Source organism: Bufo gargarizans, chromosome 5 (assembly GCF_014858855.1).
Source record: "Bufo gargarizans isolate SCDJY-AF-19 chromosome 5, ASM1485885v1, whole genome shotgun sequence".
NCBI classification, from domain to species: domain Eukaryota; kingdom Metazoa; phylum Chordata; class Amphibia; order Anura; family Bufonidae; genus Bufo; species Bufo gargarizans.
The window spans coordinates 122043116-122068082 of NC_058084.1; the positions used below are offsets into that span (position 1 = coordinate 122043116).

At 39.5% G+C, this 24967-nt stretch overlaps 1 protein-coding gene across 2 annotated transcripts in view; it reads left to right on the top strand.

The window, feature by feature from the left end:
* Positions 1-24967, top strand: part of NOL4 (nucleolar protein 4) — a 281515-nt gene that overhangs the window by 232720 nt on the left and 23828 nt on the right. For both annotated transcript variants that reach the window (XM_044293894.1, XM_044293895.1), the window contains one exon: positions 11374-11487. In XM_044293894.1, coding sequence (XP_044149829.1) covers positions 11374-11487 — 114 coding nt within the window. The remainder of the gene's footprint in view (positions 1-11373; positions 11488-24967) is intronic.

Below are 24967 nucleotides of genomic sequence, written 5' to 3' on the forward strand. Positions count from 1 at the left end.
ATCTTAGGGCAATTGTTCACAGTGCATATGTAGAAAATTGGAATAAATATTTGGTAGACTGCTGATCAGTTCGGGGAATATGCCAAATATAATGTCCAGATCGGGATATTGTAATAAATATGCGATCAGTCACTGGTTAATACAATAGATGCGCCAGATATGGTATCCAATAGTTGTCAGTAATCGAAGAAAAATTGATGTCCCTGTGATAGTTCACTTCTTATATAATACTTTGATGCAATGTAGCTAGGTGGACATGTGTTTAAAAGGGTATAATACACCTGTTAAATGCCGTCTAGTGTGAGCGTAGCCGTGGCGTCCCACGAGGCTCACTAAGTTAGATTCGGCGGTACCTTAGTCTGGTCGTTTGCTTGAGGAGGTTCAAATGAGCGTGTAGCTCTCGGCGTGGATAATCTTCTGGTGATGTTCACCGATGCTGCAAGCCTGGACCTGGTTGGTAGATAACAAGGTGTTCCCTCCACACTAGCAAAGTGTATTTCCGGCAGGGTTAAAGTTCAATTGTCGGGATGTTGGGGTCTCGTAGGTTTTTTCATCAGCTGATGTCCGAGTACAGTAACCAGACGCGTTTCGGGGTCCTTTCCTGGCCCCTTCCTCAGTGGTGGTCTGTAAGAGGGTTTTGACCCTCTTTTTATACCCAACATCCCTTGAAGTGAGCTGGTGCAAAAGCAAAGTAGTGGATTTTGGATCTGGTCATGTGAAAACTCTGGCATGGAACAGTCTAAATAGTTGTTATTATTTTTATTTGTATAAGGAAAGGTATTTCCAAATATTGTACTGAAAATCGGTTTTAGCGATCCTATTATCTGGCATTTCTTAATTAAATCCCGTTTTCATTTTGCAGTGGATTCCATATAATTTATCAATGCGGTTTTTTAAATGCGGTTTTTTGAAACGCAAATGCGGTTTCTTCAATGCATATGCGTTTTATTGTCCCCTATATTTGTAGGTGCAGGTTATAATGATTTTCATCAATTTTATGTCATACAATGCAATATGGGGATGAAAAATTAATTAATAAAAGATTTATAATAAATTTATAAAATACAACATTTACAATAACAGACAGTATATATACAAGTAAAAAGTCTTAAATGTAAAGTATTCAAAAATATGCAGTCATTACTTTTGACTGCCCCCATCCGCATACTGTCCTCTCCAATGACTCTACAAACAAGTTAGAAACAATGAACAAGAATTAGAGTTCCAATACAGTTTTAACATGTTCTGCATCATTTTAATCATATTGTTACATTCATATATCGTTACACTATATGGAACGCATTAGCTTAAAATATAGAACCGATAAGAACTACCATATCTTGTGCCTTTGCAGTTTATAAAAGTAATGACTGCATATTTTTGAATACTTTACATTTAAGACTTTTTACTTGTATATATACTGTCTGTTATTGTAAATGTTGTATTTTATAAATTTATTATAAATCTTTTATTAATTAATTTTTCATCCCCATATTGCATTGTATGACATAAAATTGATGAAAATCATTATAACCTGCACCTACAAATATAGGGGACAATAAAACGCATATGCATTGAAGAAACCGCATTTGCGTTTCAAAAAACCGCATTTAAAAAACCGCATTGATAAATTATATGGAATCCACTGCAAAATGAAAACGGGATTTAATTAAGAAATGCCAGATAATAGGATCGCTAAAACCGATTTTCAGTACAATATTTGGAAATACCTTTCCTTATACAAATAAAAATAATAACAACTATTTAGACTGTTCCATGCCAGAGTTTTCACATGACCAGATCCAAAATCCACTACTTTGCTTTTGCACCAGCTCACTTCAAGGGATGTTGGGTATAAAAAGAGGGTCAAAACCCTCTTACAGACCACCACTGAGGAAGGGGCCAGGAAAGGACCCCGAAACGCGTCTGGTTACTGTACTCGGACATCAGCTGATGAAAAAAACCTACGAGACCCCAACATCCCGACAATTGAACTTTAACCCTGCCGGAAATACACTTTGCTAGTGTGGAGGGAACACCTTGTTATCTACCAACCAGGTCCAGGCTTGCAGCATCGGTGAACATCACCAGAAGATTATCCACGCCGAGAGCTACACGCTCATTTGAACCTCCTCAAGCAAACGACCAGACTAAGGTACCGCCGAATCTAACTTAGTGAGCCTCGTGGGACGCCACGGCTACGCTCACACTAGACGGCATTTAACAGGTGTATTATACCCTTTTAAACACATGTCCACCTAGCTACATTGCATCAAAGTATTATATAAGAAGTGAACTATCACAGGGACATCAATTTTTCTTCGATTACTGACAACTATTGGATACCATATCTGGCGCATCTATTGTATTAACCAGTGACTGATCGCATATTTATTACAATATCCCGATCTGGACATTATATTTGGCATATTCCCCGAACTGATCAGCAGTCTACCAAATATTTATTCCAATTTTCTACATATGCACTGTGAACAATTGCCCTAACATGTTTTTTATTATTGTTTAAGCTATATATATATAACCGCATTTTTTACTACAGGTGTATTCATTATATGTGAACATCAAATTTTTTATTGTATATTATATTATTGATTCCGCTACATTTTTAGATTCAGGGCTTTATTTAAATATTAAATAAAATATTTTGCTACATATTCGTTTGTTCTCCAATTGGTCTAGCTGGCGAGTGCTCAGTCTTTCTACACTTTTCTATATATTATTCTACCTATGACTGGGTGAGTCATAAATAGACTTAGTAGCACCCATTTCCACAACTGTATGCGGAGTGAGCCACCATACCATAAATATATACAAATGAACATGGGACCAACACAGATGTCTTCAGCTGCCAAGCGCACATGTAACAGGTCAGCTAGTTTCATATATACAAATCTACTGACAGATGCTCTTTAAGTTCTTTCCAGATCTTGAATACTAGGCTGATGTTTCCGTCCTTTTCACTTCTGAAAATGATCTACTATTGCGTATCCTGACATGTAGGGCTGCAGTTAACGATTATTTCAGTAATCGAGTATTATATCGATTATTTTTTACCATTAATCGAGTAATCTAATAAGAAAAAATGAATTAATAGACTGTTTTCCTTTATGAAAACTCATCAGACCCCAACACCCTTTGTTCTCCCCCCCCCCCCACCCCAGTGCCATCAGCTCCGTTCCCCCAGTGCTTTCAGCTCTCCCCCACCCTAGTGCCTTCAGCTCCACTCCCCCCAGTGCCATCAGCCCCTCCATGCCATCCATTGCCATGTCCCCCCACTCCCCCAGTGCCATCAGATCAGCCCCTCCATGTCCCCCAATGCCATCAGATCAGCCCCTCCATGTCCCCCAGTGCCATCAGATCAGCCCCTCCATGTCCCCCAATGCCATCAGATCAGCCCCTCCATGTCCCCCAGTGCCATCAGATCAGCCCCTCCATGTCCCCCAGTGCAATCAGATCAGCCCCTCCATGTCCCCCAGTGCAATCAGACCAGCCCTCCATGTCCCCCAGTGCCATCAGATCAGCCCCTCCATGTCCCCCAGTGCAATCAGACCAGCCCCTCCATGTCCCTCAGTGCAATCAGATCAGCCCCTCCATGTCCCCCACTCCCCCAGCGCCATCAGATCAGCCCCTCTATGTCCCCCACTCCCCCAGTGCAATCAGATCAGCCCCTCCATGTCCCCCACTCCCCCAGTGCCATCAGATTAGCCCCTCTATGTCCCCCACTCCCCCGGTGCCATCAGATCAGCCCCTCCATGTCCCCCACTCCTATCTGCCCCTCCATGCCATCCATTGCCGGCTGTCCCCCTTCAGTGCCATGTCCCCAGCGTCAGTGAAATAAAATACTGACCTTTCCAGTAGGAGCGCTGCTCCACAGCGCCTTCCTCTTCTTCTCCGTGCGCTGCACTGGATCCTGAGGTCACACAGCGTCGGGTCATAGTGCGCGCTTACATGCACTATGACCTGAGGATCCAGTGCAACGCAGTGCGGGCCGGCGGGGTGACCACGGAGCGGTAAGTAATAGCAAGCACTTCACTCCTGCTCCGTGATCACATGACACGAACGAATCGCATCGAGGATTTTTTTGTGTCGAATTACTCGATTCAATCGAGTAATCGTTTCAGCCCTACTGACACGGGTCAACAGCTTCTCCTGAAGTAAAAGGTTCTTCTGGTGTCGGTGAGATGTATATTATAAAAAAGTCTTCGTGAAATTTTTTGTTGGCGACAGTATGCAAGCTGCTCCATATGTCTTTCAGTCTTCTACAGATTACTTTACAGATAGGCAGACAACATGTGTGATGTTTAGACAATCAGACAGTAGGTGCGGCAAGACAATGCAAATATTCCCATACAAGAAGGGCAATCAAGTAAATAGAGAATAAGCACTGTATGCTGGGTACAGAATACCATGATTTTCAAATAGCCTTACTTTCACAGCATGTCCTCACAGGAAAATTATAGCTGAAAGGTTTTAAAAATAGGATGAGTGTAGAAATATGTCCTTATATAAACTTCTCCTATTGCCGCAGTAACCATGCGTTGCGAGCCTAGCTTTGTGACGCTATAGGAATTGTACTTTATCTATGTGTTTTAATGTTTTTCTTTCTTAATACATTTCAATTAGACCTTTGTGTAGCTTGGAGGATAATTGGTTTGCAGAAAATGAAAAAGACATCACTAGTGCATTAATATTAATCATCCGGGTACAAATGGACCAAAACATGACAGCAATTCATAACATATTACTAAAGCTGACAAACACGGGTTGACCTTATGGCCTATGCTTTGTAAGGACAGTATAGGGGAGATTTATCAAAACTGATGTAAAGGAAAAATGGCTTAGTTGCTCATAGCAGCCAATCAGATTCCACCTTTCATTTTCTAAAGGAGCTCTGAAAAGTGGAATGTGATTGGTTGCTATGGGCAACTAAGCCATTTTTCCTTTCCACCACTTTCAATAAATCTCCCTCTATGTCTCATGAGATACAAGTGATCCATTGATTGTTCATGGTGGGACACTATAAGCCACAGCTCAGTGAGGCCCAACAACTTTTATATATGTGGACTCTTCAATGAGATCACTTGATGAATTTCCAAGTCAGGGCAAGAGTTTTTTTTCTCATGGTTTATCTGTAAACTTTGTAATTTTTGGTTTTAAGGTCTAATGTGAACATTTTCAGCTTTTGGAAAAGAACATGATATATGTATCATTTTTACAACTTGGAAGCCAACTAAAACTATAGTACTCTGTTGTAGTAGTAGTAGTAGTGTTCTCTATTCAAGTATTTTAACTATAAAATAACACAAATAGCCAGTGTTTTGTGCAAGGTATATCTCATGTCTGACAAGAATTTGTAGAGTTATGCATTGCCATGCCAACAGGAGGCCATTTAGATAGGTTGCTTAGATAACTCCTTACTGAAATTCATCTTAATATTGGTGTAAAATTCTAGGCCAATATTAGAGCAAGTTTAGTTCAAAAGCTGGTATTCGTATCATTTACAATCCACAGAGACATCACTTAAAGTGATTGTATACAATCCTTACTTTTTAGAAAGAACCCTAGACAATACTCAGACTTCAAAGAGTCCTCATGGTGGGTACCACAGTTGATGACTGGGGATCTGTGGGGAAACCTTGCAGTAGGTGTTCACATTTCTTACAGCACCACCGAAAGGGAATATAAAACAATACACAGTGCCCATTCAGATCAATGGACTGTTTGTGTAGTACATAATCGCAGAGCAGGAGATTCTCTTGTGACCGCTCTCCACTCTGGTCAAGAGATAAGGATAGGTTTTCTGAAAAAGACAACCACTTTAATTGGAACATTGAGAAGTAATAGTCATTAACCATTGAGGTGCCATTACAGTTTACTATTCTTGTTTTCACGATCATGGAATAAGATTTGGAAGATTTTGGATGTTCTTGTGTTAAGTAGTCAATATAAGATGTTGGCTGTAAAGGGATGCAAGTGGTCAGCAACAATGCCTTTATGAATGGTATAGCAACAAGATGGACACCAAGTTCTGACCCCATCACCTTTATAAAGCAGCATAAAAGAGAACGTAATAAGTCAGTCAGACCAAGTAACATTTTCCAATCTTCACCTATTCAGTTGATAAACCTGGACCCTCTATATCTTCTCTTTCTACCTGACAGTAGGGGAATCCATTTCAATGTTCTATGTGCTATATGTTCAGAGATGCTCTTCTGGATACCACCCTTGTGAAACATGTATTTTCAAGCGTATGTTACCTTCCTGTCAGTATGATCCAATCAGGTCATTGTCCTTTGACCGCTTTGTAATCCCCGATGATGCTAATGATGATCGTTCCTTGTTAATACTCCTGGAGATCAGTAGTTCATAAGGTACTGTACCTGTTTATCCCCATCCAGTTAAAGTCGCTTACCGTGCATTATATGCTTCTCTGTTCTTATGTTTAGTCTAAACAGCAACTTAACTTCTGCAACATGTCTACTGTATAAGCATTGAGTTTTTGTTGCATGATCTGCTGATCATAGTTTAACATTATTAACTGACTGTATATCTCACACTAATGGACGGGATATTTCAGAAGGCTACTGACAACTTTTTATATTTGTTGGTTGTTTTATTTTATTTCTGTTTGGAATATTTTATTACTTTAACATAAACCAAGCATTGTGCAGATAAATGTATTAACAATGTCCCCCCCCCCCCCCCCCCTTCCCAAAAAAAGGCCTCTCTCCTCTGCTCTCCACACAACCCACTGAAATCCTTATTATTTATAAACTGCAGATTTTATCCAGCCTTCACTTCTACCAAACCTAATGACCTCTATTTTTCACCACACAATATTGATGGATGAAAACATACAGTATTTCAATTGTTATATACAGTATTAGCAAAGGAATGGTCTGGCACATAAGTTGATGAAGTATTCGATCAAAGCCTAAGATACCTGGGATAAACGTTCTGGCAATGAATGGTCTGGCACATAGTAGAGCTGGTAAAGGGCAGGTTTGACACATTGGACATTTGGCATGGTCTGGCACGTTGAACTGGTGAAGGAGTGGTCTTGCACATAGTACAGCTTGTGAAGGCATGGTCTGGGATATAGTAGAGTTGGTGAAGGTGTGGTCTGACAGAGTGGTGTGGCACATAGTAGATCTGGTGTAGGTGTGGTTTGGCACATTAGACATCTGGCATGGTCTTGGTTATAGTAGAGCAGGTAAAGGAGTGGTGTGGCACATAGTAGAGCTGGTGTATGTGTGGTTTGGCACATTAGATATCTGGCATGGTCTGGTACATAGTAGAGCTGGTGAAGTTGTGGCCTGGCACATAGTAGAACTGGTGAAGAAGTGGTCTGGCACATAATAGAGCTGGTTAATAAGTGGTTTGGCAGATTGGTCATCAAGGGAATGAATGGTCTGACACATAGTAAAGTTGGCAAATGCGTGGTTTGGCACTTAGGACATCTTCAAATAGACGTGTCTGATACATAGTAAAGTTGGAGTAGGAGTATTTTGGGACATAAGCAGTTGGACAATAATTGATCTGGTATATAGTAAATGTTGATGGAGTAGTTTGGTACATTATGCAGCTGGGAAGAAAGTGGTCTGGTGCATGTATTTAAGTTAGAGAAGGTCTGAAAAAGAAGGTTGTCATGAGCCCACATCCACCTTTATGAATATACGACCAAAAGAGTAATTATGGCTGTACTAGTTGTATGTCACTGTAATGCTAACTATACTGCATCTTAAGACAAGAACAAGGAATTCATATTTTCCATTCATGTAGATCCCACATTAGGTGTATTAATGGATAGTAACCTTCAGCATTATTATTGTGAGCTCAGCTTTATGTGATTATTAGTGTTGCGCGAGCATGCTCGGCCGAACACCAGTTCGGCTCGAGCATCGCTATGCTCAGCAAATCGCGGAGTTCGGCCGAACACCGCGTGTGCTCGAGCACAATGCTTGAGTCAGTGTATTTTAATCTAATTTAGCCTCTATTTCTATGCATAAGATCTCTCTACAGTGAGGAAATCCCTCAGTGTGAGTCCGCGGCTTGGGAGTTCCTGCTCTGACTCCATGTATATACAGTAGAAGTCTCATATTTTAAATTAAAAAAAAATAATAATTTTTTGTTACTGGCTACCGTATATAGTGCAGTGGTTAAAGTTCTGGGCTATGATGCGGAAGCTGTGAGTTAAAATCCCATCACAAACCTTTTTCAGAAATAGAGGTTAAATTAGATTTATATATTTTATATTTTGTTTTGTAATTGTAAAAAATGTATGGCACAAAATAAATGTGTGATTACCAAAAAATAAATATATATATATATATATATATATATATATATATATGTATAATCATACATCTGATATATATGAATGCATAATAAGTGGAAAACTACTACTGATGTTTTAGCCATAATATATTTACATATATTATATTATGTAGTAAATATATAAATATATTATGGCTAAAATATATATATCTGTTTAAATTAAGTTTAGCCTCTATTTATGAAAAAGTTTGTGACAGGATTTGAACTCACAGCTTCTGCATCACAACCCGGAACTTTAACCACTACACTTTATAGCTGCATAGCCAGTCACAAAAATTAAATAAAATATGAGACGTCTACTGTATAAGTCTCAGTAGAAGTCGCATCTATATATATTTTTTTAATTAATTAAAGTAACTGGGTATGCAGCTATTATAGCTGAGTGGTTAAGTGCCTTGTCTCTAATACAGAAGGCTGGGAGTTCAAATCCCCTCTTCAGAGCAGGGGGTGCCTGGGGTTCTCCCATTGACTTTCAATGTGATAGGTAGAACACCTGAGCATCGTGGTGCACTTTGGTGCTCGATCAACACTAGTGATTATGAAACTGAATTGTTGCTTTTGTAATATGCTTTTAAACTTAATAACACTTATCTGAGCTTCGTCACTGTGCTCTGTATTTCCACTGGTATAAGACCCATAAAACATTATAGTCCTCTGGCAGCTTATTAATTGACTTGATTTGACCTGAAATTATCCATTGCTAAATATTACTTTTCCTAATGCTCCAGCAAGGTGATTTCACAAAGAAAAAAAACTAATTTTACACAACATCATTTCATACTGATGGTCATTATTTCTCAAATACATTTTTCACCCTGTAGTTTTTCCATAGTGCTAGACGTAATATGTGAAGTATCTTTTCTTCTGTTAATATATCATGCAGCGGCACCACGCTGTTTACGACCCTCTAATTGTTCTAGTGAAAGGAACCGTCGCATTATGGATACATGAGAGCAGCATTAAAACTCTGTGCTGTACAAAATTGAGGAATGTCCTATTTTTTCTTATGAGACATATGTACACCATTACAAGGTACTTAAAGGGGTTCTGCCATGGTTGATGTAAAAAAATGAAATCAGGCATCATATAGTACATGGCAATGTCTTTCTAACAAAGCTAGAACCAGCCCTGTACCTCACATTGCTCCAGAGATTTCCACATTGCTGCTCTGATTATTCTGCTAGATTCTCTTCAGCCTGGAAGCTCAGGGGATGTGGCCTTTCTGCTGCAATGCTCTCCCTGTTACTGCCACAGCTTCTAACAGAACATATGGCTGGCGGCAGTTGAAGATTTAAACTGAGCACGTTCAACGAGCTCAGTGACATGGACAAAAAACTAAGGAAAAGAACAAACAGCAGGTGGCGCTATACAGATGCATGTTTTTTTTTTATTGCTAACTGGCTATACAAAAAATGTTATTACATGCAATTACAAAGCCATTCAGATCCAGGTGCTGGTTTGAAAAAATTTTGAATATGCTTTGTGACACAACCCCTTTAAAGGGGTTCTCCAATATTTTATCAAATTGAGCAGGGGGCATTTAAAACAAAATGTTAAATAGTTCCGCTGTCACACCAAGCCTTGCTGGCCCTGTAGTGATGATACCATATTCATAGTTCATGTGACTGATGCAGCCAATCACCACCCAGTTATTGGGGGCACCATCACATGAACGATGTATGGTATGCTGCAGGTCCAACGAGGAACAAAGCAGCAGAGACCTGAGCAGTGGCACATGAGTAGTGGGGGCAATTTGAAATTAAAGGGCATCTTTCAGCATATTTTTACCTATGAAACTGGCTGACCTGTTACATGTGCGCTTGAAGCTCCTAGACCTAGAGGCTCATTTGCATATATTAAATTATAATTTTTCTCAGCAATGAGGGCACATATGAACATGAGACCAACACAAATGCCTTCAAGCGCACATGTAACCGGTCAGTTTCATAGGTACAAATCTGCTGACAAATGCCCTTTAAGGTTTTTTTTCTATTTTACAATCAGTCCTGCTTTCTGCCTAATTTTAAAAAAAAAATATTAGCGAACACCTTTAACATTTTGTATTTATGGGAATAAATAAAATAAAAATCCATATAATGGTTTGTTATACTCATTCTGTACATTTACTGTTGTGTCAAAACTGTAAAGACCAGCACAGCCTTGTGTGCAACCAGCAAGACCTATGTAAGTCATGCTTTAGAGCTATACACCAATTAGCATTTTCCTTTATGATTTTTTTTTTTTTTTTTGATAAAAGTATTTTTTTATCATATTGGATTGTTTTTACTGTTCAGCTCAGATCCTATTCTTGGAAACAGCCCGATTATACAGTTCTTTACTTGGATATGATTTCTGATTCCAGATTCCATGGGGTTGGGGAACCCATGGCAATTTGGGTAAACATTCTGCATGCTTTTTTAAACGGAGGGTGGGGTAGACAGCAAGCCCACTGTCCCCAAGGGCCTGCATACACCTGATGTCAATTTATAGTAGATCAATGGTTTCATTGACCTGGAAATATTGTGAGATAGGTGATATCACCACAGAAGTCAGCTCTTTTTTATTTATTTTTTGCATTGTATTGTTATTTCTGTGTTTTATATTATGTCTACCTAGTGTTATGTATATTGTTATATATTTACGTTATATTGTTTTTCAAATATTTCCTTATTGTATCAATGGGCAGGGTTGGCATAACACATTTTCCTCTGGTGCTATCATTCAAAGGCCTGATTTATTTTTTTGGGTCACCGTCCAGGCAGACATTTTGTGAAACTCTGTATACTTGGTTGTCTTGTAACCTACTAAACAACGTGAACTGTGATATTTCAGGTGAAGGCTTATCATGTGTTTCTCCATTTTGTCATCAGTTCATTTCCCCCCTTTCAGTTCTTGTTGTTCTGTGTACGTGCATTTTAAAGTGACATTTAAGTGAATAAAGTCCTGTCTCCATTTAACTATGACAAATCGAATAGTTTTTTAATCCCAGTATATCTGTAATGTGTTTTTTTTCAGTCTCGACCTATCCCCTCACACCTCACCTCTGCTGTAGCAGAAACTATCTTAGCCTCAGCCTGTGAGAGTGAAAGTAGGAATGCCGCCAAGAGGATGAAGCTAGACAGACAGCAGGTACTGTTCATGTCCATACATGTGTGCAGCTCGCATCACCTGTTGTATCTTAGGCTATTTTATATTTTTAACTGAGATGCCTTCAAAAGGTTGGCTATTGAATAGTTTTAAAGGGGTTTTATAAGTATTTTATACTGATGACATATCCTCAGGATAGGTTCTCCGTATGTGATTGGTGTGGTCCAACTCCTGGCACCACCGACAATCAGCTGTTTGAAGATGTTGCGTTGCTCCTGGGAGTTCTGCAACCTCTGCACAATTGAATGGCACTGAGCTACGCCTAGGCCATGTGACCGATGAATGTGATGTCACTGGACTAGGAAGAGGCTGTGGCCTTTACCGGGGAGCCACGGCCTCTTGAAACAGCTGATTGGCAGGAGTCAAACCCCTATCAATCATATACTGATGAGTCCTGAGGATAGGTCATCAGTATAAAGCACATGGATGTTATAAGAGGATCCCTTACTCAAGGTGCCCATCTATGTGCCAGAGTGAAGAACCACTCTGCCATTCATCTGAATAGTCCATGCAATGCTATATTTCCACTGCGTCGGCTGGCTGTGACTTCCAGCTGTTTTCCAAGGTTGTCAGAAGCCAGCTTTCATATGAAAGTAGTTATTGGTAGTGAGAGGATCCCTTTAAATGGGTTATCCCATGATGTAAAAAAATGAAAATCATCTTTTCATCAAAGCTAGAACCAGCCCTGTTCCTCACATGGGTCCAGAGATCTCCCTGATCTTTGCTCTAGTTGCTCTGCTAGATTTGTTTTCAAGCTGGCAGCTCACAGGATGTGTCCTTCATTAGAGGGTGTGTTCTTTATCAGGGGGCATATCCTTTCTCAGGGGGCATATCCCTTGTGCTGCAACTCTCTTCCTGTAACTGTCACAACTTCTAACAGTAGATATGGCTGTTGGCAGCTTAAGGATGGAACTAAACATGCGTGTCCTCCTCAGCGATGTGACTGAGGTGGACAGTGAAATAAGGAAAACATCAAACATCTAATGGCGCTATACAGATTCATTTTATTGAATAACTCAGTGACTATATTAAATTGTTAATTCAATGCAGTTCCAAAAATATTCAGATCCCGTTGCTGGCTTGAAAAACGTAGAATACCTAAATTATCAAAATAAATGCCCACCACTGTATATTGGAGGTCTTCTTAGTAATGGTTGGCCATGTTGAATATTTGAATTTTGTAATACGTACATCATGTTTATGGAGAACTTAAAAAATGGAGACCCATAAGAGGACAGCTGTCTCAATTAGAGATTAGCGAATTTCCGCTTATGAAATTCGTTAGCGGTTTGTTTGGTGGTAAAAGTAGAATTGCATTATGGATTCCGTTACCATGGACCATAACTCAATTCTATGACGGAATACATAGCGGAATGCCTTTAGAGGCATTCCATTATTCATTAAGTCATAATAGAAGTCTATGGGCTGCATAACGGATCTGTCCCGTTTCCGTTATGCAGGAGAGGACTCCCCTGCATAACGGAAACAGGACGGATCTGTTATGCAGCCCATAGACTTCTATTATAACAGAATGAATAACGGAATGCCTCTAAAGGCATTCCGTTATGCATTCCGTCATAGAATTGAGTTATGGTCCATGGTAACGGAATCCATAATGCAATTCTGCTTTTACCACCAAATAAAGCGCAAACGAATTTCAAAATATTAGATTTGCTCATCTCTAGTCTCAATACTATACGGGACAAGTGGATACAAATTAAGTAGAGTAGTTGTTGTGTAATTGTATAGGTACATCCTTGGTGTTAAGGTAATGTGTGAAAGAAGCCTAAGTAGGAAAACGAAGTGCAAGTGTAGTTATTCATTTCTTACAAGTAAATATAATCATTAGTGTTGAGCGAATCGAGCTTCGGATCATAGACCTAAAGTCGATTTGTTCTATCAGTTCGTTTTAATGTTCCTGTCTCCATACAGCATTAAAATGTGCTGCCTCAAAATTAGTTTTCTCTCACGACTTTGGTGAATGAATTCGGCATTCATCTCTACATCTTTCAAATTAGCAATCCGAAGTCGGGTTTGGTATCGAGGTACTAGCCAGTACCAAACCTGACTTCGGATTCTGAATTTGAAAATGTTTTTAAAGATGTAGAAAAGAATACAGAATTCCAGTGACGTATCTAGAAATGACTGGGCACTACAGCAAATGTTTGAATGCACCCCCCTCCTCCTGTGGAACCCCCACTCCTGTGACTGGTCAAGATCGTTCTCTCAGACCAGGCCCAACAGTCGCTCCATCTGTTTCTTACAAGTATATACTGTACGTCATTTCACTGTATATACTATTACTGTATATAATGTCATTGTACAATACTGTTGATGGGGCCCTGACAAAATCTTTTAGTGCCCCTCCTGGGTGGGCCCCTTCTGAGGTTGTGCTCCAAAGCAGCCGCTTCCCTTGCTATCCATATAGCTTCGCCTCTGCTGAATTTATTCAATGAAGTCTTGCACAATTTTGGGTAAAACGAATTTTGCCTCCACGGAGGCAATACATTTTAATGCTGTATGGAGACAAGTCTCCGTTGAGTGTAAACTCATATTAGGCTACTTTCACACTTGCGGCAGAGTGATCCGGCAAGCAGTTCCGTCGCTGGAACTGCCTGCCGGATCCGACAAAACGTATGCCAACTGATGGCATTAGTAAGACTGATCAGGATCCTGATCAGTCTTCAAAATGCCTGATCAGTCACAAAAATGCATTGAAATGCCGGATCCGTCTTTCCGGTGTTATCGGGCCAAACGGATCCGGCATTTATGTTTTTTCACCTTTTTTTTGGTCTGCGCATGCAGACCGGAAGGACGGATCCGGCATTCCGGTATTTTGAATTCCGGATCCGGCATTAATACATTCCTATGGCATTCAGGCAAGTCTTCAGTTTTTTTCGCCGGATATAAAACCGTAGCATGCAAAATGACTGAATGGAAGGCATCCATCTGCATCCTGAACGGATTAATCTCCATTCAGAATGCATGGGGATATACCTAATCAGTTATTTTCCGGCATTGAGCCCTTTTGACGGAACTCGGTGCCGGAACAGAAAAACGCTAGTGTGAAAGTACCCTTAGATAATCAAAAGGAGTGTCACAGAAAACCAAAAACAAATATAATCTCCCTTATTAAAATTACCTTTTAATTCGACTATTGAAAAATATCAGAACAAAACCCTCAATACTTAAATAAGTCTCAGTTTTGTCCTATGAAACACCAACTACATAAGGTTAGGGTTATAGATATATATCGAGAGGTGGCACAAAATATGTCCTTCTTTACTCACGGTTTGTTGACACATGGTATGGTGAGTGAATTGAATACTGGATGTCCTGTATATTCACAATGCTTTTAAAAATTCCAATTTGGACTCCAGATCCAGGTACACTTGGGAAAAACATGTAAATCCCTATTGTGCCCCTTACTCTCCTGCCTACAGGCAGAGCCCCTGCCCCGAAAAGGGGCGACCCACCTGTCGGTGGCTAAACCCTAACACTCCCTGCCCTTACTCTAAAAGCAGAATGTTAATCCCAGATGAAAAAGATACATAAAAAACAAATCCATCCAAATAGATTAAAAATAGAAGATTTTTTTTTATAAACAAAAAAATTGTCCCAGATTAGTAAACAACATCCGCACAGGTGAAGATGAACTTACCTGTGAACGACAATAGTCCCAACGCTGCATTTCCCCAGTACTTTCGCTGGTTCCTCAGGGGATAATAAGATAACCAGAGAGGTAACTAATTGAAATATGGTGTTAAAATTCTGGAATCCAAATTTGAATTTTTGAAAGATAAAGCATTGTGAATATACAGGACATCCAGTATTCAATTCACTCACCATACTGTGAGTAAAGAAGGACATATTTTGTCCCACCTCTCGAATTATATATCTATAACCCTAACCCTATGTAGTTGGTGTTTCATATGACAAAGCTGAGACTTATTTAAGTATTGAGGGTTTTTTTCTGATATTTTTCGAATTAAAAGGTATATTTTAATAAGGGAGATTATGTTTGTTTTAGGTTTCCGGAGAGCATTAAAACGAAAGGGGAGATTTATCAAACTGGTGTAAAGTAGAACTGACTAAGTTACCCACAGCAACCAATCAGATTCCAGCTTTCATTTTCCAAAGGGGCTGTGAAAAATGAAAGGATGAATCTGATTGGTTGCTATGGGCAACTAAGCCAGTTCTACTTTACACCAGTTTGATAAATATCCCCGAAGTGTTTGAACGAATCGATGTCAGTTCTATGATCCGAAGCTCAATTCGCTCAAGCCTACTAATCATATTAGTGATATAACAGATTAGTGGAAGAAGCCGTGTCCACTCCTTCCTGGCTGTGCCGTTCAGTTCACTTCTTACATTGAAAAGTATCAGCAGCTATAACAGTCAGGACGTGATATTACGGGTGATCTTGGGAAACAGTCTCAATGTCTTGTGTGAATCAGGACATTCGTAGACACCTTCAGTGCAGCTGGATGGATCTTTTTCTTTTTCTAAATATGTGAGCACGTGACAAGGCAAAAGTGTATTCGTCTAGTAATACAATGAGCGAATATGTATGTGGATGGAATTACAATAAAAGTTCATTGTTCCTGAAAATATACAGCTTCATGACTTCATGAGTAAGTCCAATGAGTCACATTCTGAATCTCAATCCCTGAATGATCACCGTGTAAATGGGTCAGTACAGTGATTCACCAGACCAAGCTCCCCATCTAAATAATACAGCACACAGCAGGGGCTTAGTATTTCCAGCAACTTTATATTTAAGCAGTTCCCACTTCACAGAAACTGCTGTATCTCGGAAGGTTTAAATCAGAGGATTTTCAATTGACTTAAAGAGGGAGATTTATCAAAACTGGTGTAAAGGAAGACTGCTTTAGTTGCCAGAAGCAACCAATCAGATTCCACCTTTCATTGTCCAAAGGACCTCTGATAAATGAAAGGTGGAAGCTGATTGGCAGTTTTCCTTTACAGCAGCTTTAATAAACCTCCATGTTTTCAAGCTGCTGAGCTGCAGTGGTGAAGCTTCAGGCGAGGTGCAGCTCCTTCAGTAGTGGATCACCAGTCAGCGAGAGGTGCATGTTCTTCATCTCTGAGGAGCAAACTATGGGGAATGGTGAAGCTGGTAAATTCTTATACTAGTCTTGAATGAGATGCACCTAATTTATTAACACACAGATGCCTCTTAATAAATGAGGTGCATCAGAAACTCAAGTCTACTCCAGCTAGGGTCTGAACGGATGACGGATCTCAATACCAGGAAAATAGAAACGTAGTAAGAGACTTAATAAATGCGGCGCACGGCATGTGCACCAGATTTGCACCAGACTCAGTATGAGCCAAGCCTGACACATTCGCTCCATTCTGCTACTTTACAAATACATTTATTCTATTGAGTGACTGTAACAAAAATGTCAGTAGGTGAAGCTTGATGATGGTACGTTGCATCTCAGTTTAATGGACACAGATCATAATAGTGCATTTTTAGCTTTTACATGACAGTGACATCACATCTATTAGAAAGCTGTGGGAGTAACAGGTGACATTGACTCTTTCTAATGCACAATGAGTGGGAAATATTCTTTCTGCCTGGAGCCGTGTTACATCAGTGAACTTTCAGATATAGAATAACATTTTGGGTCTTTTCTCTTATAAAGCCATGTTATATCATGTTATAGTCACTGTGTTGTATAATACGTTACATAGGAGCATCATAACCTGTCAAAAATATTTTATGAAGGATATTAGGACATTTCTGTGTAGTGACATTTTGTGTAGGGCCTGCGGGTCTATGCACCTCTTTATGGGTCTGTACCTGAAGCCTTGAGTTTGTAAATTATAGAGGGAGTTATTAATTTAATTGGATACAATTTAATGCCAGGGTTTTGAGACCCCAATCAGGATTGAATGATACCCCAATTGAATTTGCCATCATGCATACATATTCCATAGAGGGAAGTGAAATCAACGGGTGTCGTCAATCGTCACCCTGGGTTCTTCAGCTCTGGCAACTTGAGAAGGGTTCCTTAGATGGCAACCCATTGTACCTAAACTGTTACCACATTTGTGTTCCCTACTCATAGGCATCATAGGGTATCATCATGACAGAAGCCCTGATTTTAGCTCTGTGTCGCTTATGTAAGTCTGTGGTGTACTTTTTGTGAAATTTACAGTAGATTAGTTGTAGTGCTTAGGTCATGTTGTGATGAGCCATGATTCCTCAGTATTCATGCGTTGTGGCCTACTCCACACTCCTGCCGCTGATTAATGCATAGTGATAGGGAGATAGCAGTCATTCAGTTCCAAGAGGGCCGGGTGAGTGCACATTTCATGAATACTCTGTCACTAGCTCATACTCAAACGTACATAAACATCAAGTACAAACGTGGGGGCAGATTCCCTTTACTATTATATGGTTACATAGTACAGTTGAAAAAAAGTCCATCAAGGTAAACCAAGGGTTGGTTGGGGAGGTGAATTAAAGGGGTTGTGCACATTTGCCAAACTCCCCCCCCCCTGGGTAGACCTGTAAAGTGAAGCATACTTACCTGCTTTCCAATACTAGCTCCCGGCTCCTGTGCTCTATGGCCCCCGCTGCTTCACTCAGGTCCTTGGATGTAAACTTCCGTCACTGCAGCCAATCACAGGCCGCAGAGGTGACCTGTTCCCCTTATGTCATGTCAAATGGTCTCATGATACAAAGGGAGCAAGTCTCCGCTGCAGCCAGAGGTATAAATTATGACTGAAATCTGGAGGTCATGCTTATTTTATTATAAGGCATCAGCATCCTCCAGTGGCGCACAGGATATCACGCCAGGATACCGTGCCTTGAAAAAGTAATAATACACCTTAGAACTTTTCAAAATTTTTTCAGATTACACCGAGAGACTTAAATGTCTATTATTGGGATTTTATGTGTTAGTTCACATCCAGCGTTCAGCCTTTCCGTTCTCCTGCTCCGTTATAGGAGCAGGAGGACAGAAAGGATGGATTTGGCACATAACTGAGCCGCTCAGTTATTTCCACTCACAGGAAGATTTTTGAAGCGGAGACAAAAGACCTGCATGCACTACTTTTGTCTCTGCTTCAAAAATCTTCCTCTGAGCAGGAAGATTTTTCGGCTCAGTTATCTCCCGAATCCGTCCTTTCCGTTCTCCTGCTCCTATAACAGAGCAGGAGAATGGAAAGGCTGAACGCTGATGTGAACTCGGCCGTAGGCCAACACAAAGTAGCATGTATGTGTGAAGTGAAAAAATGATTCATGGTTTTCAAAAGTTTTCATAAATAAAAAATCTGAAAAGTGTGGCGTGCATTTGTATTCAGCCCCCTGTACTCTGATACCCCTAAATAAAATCCATTGTGACCAATTGCCTTCAGAAAAGAGGAGTAGTGGGGCTCAACATAGTGTGAAGACCATCAGTAAAACTAACGCCCAGAAGAGAGTAAGGCTTACTAGATGAGGTTGTGCATAAGCTGGCACAACACTGCTGAGCACATACAGGTCTGAATGGGAACAGAAGCCAACCAGGTGCAGCAACACTCCACGGAAACAAGGATTCCAATACAATTAGGATAAAAGGAAGTAAATAGGGAAAAAGGCGCTCTGGAATCTACTTTTTGCCCTCCTTTTATCCCAGATGCCTTCAGAAGTCACCTAATTAGTACATAGAGTTCATCTTTCTTTTCAGTATAACTACAGCTGTTCTGTGAAGGCCTCAGAGGTTTGTTAGATAACATTAGTGATCAAACAGCATCATGAAAACCAAGAAACACAGCAAACAGGTCAGGGATAAAGTTGTCGAGAAGTGTAAAGCAGGGTCAGGTTATAAAAAAGATATCCCAAGCTCTGAACATCTCACGGAGAACTGTTCAATCTATCATCTGAAAATGGAAGGAATATGGCACAAGTGCAAATCTATCTAGACATGGTCATCCACCTAAACTGACAGCCCAGGCAAGTAGAACACTAATTAGAGAAACAGCCAAGAGGCACATGGTCACCCTGGAGAAGCTGCACAGATCCACAGCTTAGGTCATAGAATCTGTCCACAGGACAACTGTTAGTCGTGTACTCCAAAAACCTGGCCTTTATGGAAAAGTGGCAAGAAGAAAGCCATTTTGGAAAGCAAGCCATAAGAAGTCCCATTTGCAGTTTGCCACAAGCCATGTAGGGGACAAAGCAAACATGTGGAAGAAGGTGCCCTGGTCAGTTGAGACCAAAGTTGAACTTTTTGGCTTAAATGCTATGTGTGGTGGATAATTAAGTCTTGGGTAGCCCCTTTAGGTTTGTAGGTGTAATGTGAAAATTTTTGAAAAGTTCAAGGGGTATGAATACTTTTTCAAGACACTGTACATGCATGCTGGCAGAGAACCTGGAATTACACCGACTCTTCCGATATTTTAGTACTGACTGCAAAAAAAGTAAATAAAAAAAGTACAAGAAATTGAAGTGGTAAATTGAATAGCTCATCATTAAGAATTGCAAAAGTATTGCTTTTAGCTCTTAAGGACTCTAGAGGCAGATGAAGGCAGCTATTAGGTCTCTGACAAAGCAATTATGGATTAGACACATATGCTGCAAGCTGACCTGACATTTGCCTCTGGATAGTTGTCATAGCAGCAGCCCGAACAGAACAGTTTGATGCAAGTGTTTACTCCATCCTCAAGGAAGAGACCAACTTAACGCATCAGATTTCTATAAAGCGTGTGCATGCTGTCATGTGGCAGAAGTGAAGTTCACGTTTTATTCTTATATATTATTTTGTAATGAATAAGTATGATTACGTTAATGATTTACCCCTGGCTAGTCTGGAGTGCCATTCAGTCTTACCGGTTACCAGGAAACAAGGGAATGCTGCCAGGGACCGCTAGTCAAACATGATTTTGTTAACAGGCAAGAGGTTTAAGCCCTGTGGACAGCGGCACCAGCACACAGTATGAAGAATTGTAACTAGTCGAGCATTTTAAATCAGTACGGCACATGGCAAATAAATGACTCAGTTTTGCTTTTAATTCTTGTACTTTTTAGGCATATTTTCTAGTGAGCTTTTTCGATAAGCAACGGTCTAAAACTTATTTAGCGGGCATTTTGCAAGAGTTCCTGAATGTACTGTAAAAGCTTTTTAACACGTCAGTGATTGATGCCCATTGAATTCTATACAAAGTTTTGGGGAAAATGCTAAAAAACAAAACAAAAAAAAAACAAGCCTGTCCCTATTATTCTGCCCTCAATATACCATAATGAGGAAGTGAAAACTGAATTTTAGAGAAATCTTTGCTACGGTAATTTATCGAAAAGAAAAAACTAAAATCTTGTATTGACATAAGTATTCAGACCCTTTGCAGGACTCAATTGAAGCACCTTTGGCAGCAATTACAGACTCCAGTCTCCCTCCTTGGCTATGATGCCACAAGGTTTATATACCTGAATTGGGGATTCTTCCCTGTAGATCTTCTCAAGCTCTGTCAGGTTGAATGGGGACTTTTGGTAGACAGCCATTTTCAGGTCTCACCACAGATGTTCAATGTAGTTTAAGTTAGAGCTCTAGCTGGGCCACTGAAGAACATTCACAGAGTTGTCCCTAAGCCACTCCTGTGTTGTCTTAGCCGTGTGCTTAGGTCAATTGTCTACCAGAGCACTCTGGATCCAGAGCACTCTGGATCAGGTTTTCATTAAGATTATGTTGGCTCTATTCAGCTTTCCCTCAACTCTGACCAGCTTTCCTGTCCTAGCTATTGAAAATAAAAACAACAGCATGATGTTGCCACCAACATGCTTCCCTGTAGGGATGGTATTGGGCAGTTGATGAGCAGTGCCTGTTTTCTCTACATATGATGCTTAGAATTGAGGCCAAAAAGTCAAATCTTAGTTTTATCAGACCAGAGAATCTTGTGTCTCACATTATGAGAATCCTTTAGGTGCTTTTTTGCAAACTCTAGGTCAGCTTTCATGTGTCCTTTACTGAGGAGAGGCTTCTTTCTGGCCATTCTGCCATAAAGCTCAGATTGGTAGTGCTGTAGTGATGGTTATGCTTCTAAAAGTTTCTCACATTTATACACAGGTTCTTTGGAGCTCTGCAAGAGTGATCATTGGGTTCTTTGTCACTTCTCTTACCTATGCCCTTTTCTGATTAATTTATCCCTGATTAATTTAGTTGGAAGGCCATCTCTAGGGAGAGTCCTGGTTGTTCCAAACTTCTTCCATTTAAGAATGAGGAAGGTCACTGGGCTCTTGGGAATTTTTGGTGCACAATAGTGTCTCTGATGTCTACAGGCAGTTCTTTCCTCCTCATGGCTTGGTTTTTGCTCTGGTATGTGAGACCTTATATAGACAGGGTTGTGTATGAACTGAATTTACCACAGGTGGACTCCTTTAAAGATAATCAAGAGAAATGGGAGACCCCCAGAGCAAAATTTCAAGTGTTATAACAAAATTCTAAAATTCAGTTTTGACTTTCTCATTAATAATGTGGTATTGAGTGCAGAATGATGGGGTAAAACATAAAATGTGAAAAAAGTGAAAGGGTCTGAAGAGTTTTCGATTGTATTGTATGTGTATTAAGATGCCTGTTGCTTACTTCAGACTGTTGACCTGTAGAAAAAACACGGCGGTATGCGCTACTTTTGTCCATTTTGCTGACAGAATGCACCGATTCTATTGAATGGGTGAAAAGCATGAGCAGCACATGGATGCCATCTGTTTGTGATCTGTTTTTCTTCCATTGCATAGAAAAATGATGAAAAGAGATTGAAAAGAAGGTCAAAAAGTTGGCCACAAGGATGTCCACACAAAATAGATCAATCATGGTGAAAAAAAAACCCACTAAGACACTTCCATAGTCCCTGATTCAAACTAATTTGGACTGTCCCATGCCTATAAATCTCAGATTCCATGTGGTTTGGGGGTGGGGTCCCTAATTTACCAACCAGCAATGTTGGAAAGTATGCATTTCCTTAAAGGGATTCTGTCACCAGTTTTGACCCCATCCAGATATAAATATGGTTATGTTCATGGAGCTTTAGTGATTCCTAATGTGGTCTTATAACTGAAATCTGTAGGCTCATTTTGCCTAAAAAACACAATTACTAACCTGTCATTCATAAAAATAAGGTGCCCAAGGGGATGTAAATGGCTCCAAGCTGCCGCCCGCACCCGCCGCCATTCGTGCCCTGCTCCTCCTTTACTGACATCAGCGCCGCCTCAGAATCCTGTGTGACGCCTCCGGCTATCCCTCACTCCCCCCTCCTTCTTCTCTAACATCTTGCGCGTGCGCACAGGCCTCTTTTATGAATGATAGGTTAGTAATAGCGTTTTTTAGGCAAAATGAGCCTACAGATTTCAGTTATAAGACCACATTAGGAATCACTAAAGCGCCATGAACATAACTATATTTTTATCTGGAGGGGGTAAAAACTGGTGACAGAATCCCTTTAACTTGCAGATGCAAAACTCAGAAGCAAAATTGACTTTTTGCAGACGTGTAATGAAATAAGGCCTTTGCTGGGACTACATGGTGACATTTACCATGTATACGAATTGGAAAACATCCATTGTTTTCGGTTGCTCCTCATATACAGAGTTCCCTGCCACAGTGGTGTAATCTAATGTATTTTAATTGTTTCCTTATGTTTAACTAGTTAATGTCAATAACAAAGGATTGTGGGTGGGCACTCAAACTATGGACTAGGCAGAAAGCAATTTATTATGAGGTCAATAAAATATAAAATGTTACAATAAAATACAAACATAAACAGTCCTAGTATTGATGGACAAATAGCATGTATATTACATATAAAATCCTAGTATGCTAGGCAATGCTAAATGTATATCGAGACCTGCAACATGTACAATCTTAAAGTTGCAGGCAATGTAGATCGCAATGTGTGTACTAGGACCTGCAACAATATAGCAATGGGACTGAAACTTGCAGCAATGTGAAGATTAAGTTGCTTGAGACATCCAAACAGTAGTGTTGATCACGAATATTCAAATTTAGAATTTTTATCGCGAATATTGGTACTTTGAAAATTCGAGAATATTTCGAATATAGTGATATATATTCAGAATTTTAAATATTCGCTTTTTTTTTTAATCAGTACACATGATCCCTCCCTGCTTCTAGCTTGTGGGCAAATGAGAAGGCTGCTGTATATTTGACTTTAGGAGTAGTGTTGTTTGCAAATTTTCGTAGTGCGAATTTTCGTAATACGAAAATTTTATTGTGAATTTTTCAACTTACAACTATTAGACAAAAAAGATTATAGCACTATATTAGCTAAACTGCTCTATATTAAAAAATTTTCGGAATATTCGCTATATTGCTATAACTTAGTTTTATCGAATATTCGTAATATTCTAAAACAAGAATATATAGCAATATAGCGAATATTCGAAAAAAACGAATATAGAGCAATTAAGCTAATATAGTGCTATAATCTTCTTTGTCTAATAGTTGTAATTTTTTTCTCATCTGAAGTTCAGATTGGAAAAAAATTACAACTATAAAAAAAAAGATTATAGCACTATATTAGCTAAATTGCTCTATATTCGTTTTTTTCCGAATAGTCGCTATATTGCTATATATTCTTGTTTTAGAATATTACGAATATTCTAAAAAACTAAGTTATAGCAATATAGCGAATATTCTAAAAAGACGAATATAGAGAAATTTAGCTAATATAGTGCTATAATCTTTTTTTTTTTATAGTTGTAATTTTTTTCCAATCTGAACTTCAGATGAGAAAAAAATTACAACTATTAGACAAAGAAGATTATAGCACTATATTAGCAAAATTGCTCTATATTCGGTTTTTAGAATATTCGCTATATTGCTATATATTCTTGTTTTAGAATATTACGAATATTAGAAAAAACTAAGTTATAGCAATATAGCGAATATCCCAAAAAAAAACGAATATAGAGCAATTTAGATGATATAGTGCTATAATCTTCTTTGTCTAATAGTTGTAAGTTGAAAAATTCACAATAAAAAATTCGTATTACGAAAATTCGCATTACGGAAATTTGCATATTACACAATCATTAACTTGCCGATTTTTCAAGTAAAAAAAATCGTTGAATATAACGAATATTCGAATTTGCAAATATTCGATGAATATTCTACAAATTATTTGCGAAATATCGCGAATTCGAATATGACCCCTGCCGCTCATCACTACTAAACAGTCAGTAAGGACCAATCTTAGTGAATGCTAACACAATGTCTCTAGTCATCGAGTTCAGCAGTGGTATATTATGGCCCAATGTCTCTGGTAACATGTGCAAGGCTAAACAGCCATCAAAGGAATTCCTTCTGGATGAAATCCCGTATGGATCAAATAGCCAGCCTATATGTAGGTAGATATAAGAGGGAGTGTAACAACTTACGTACCGATACCTTCCTGGGCGGCGTCCTGCATCAACGGTACAGTGGACTCACCTCTATGT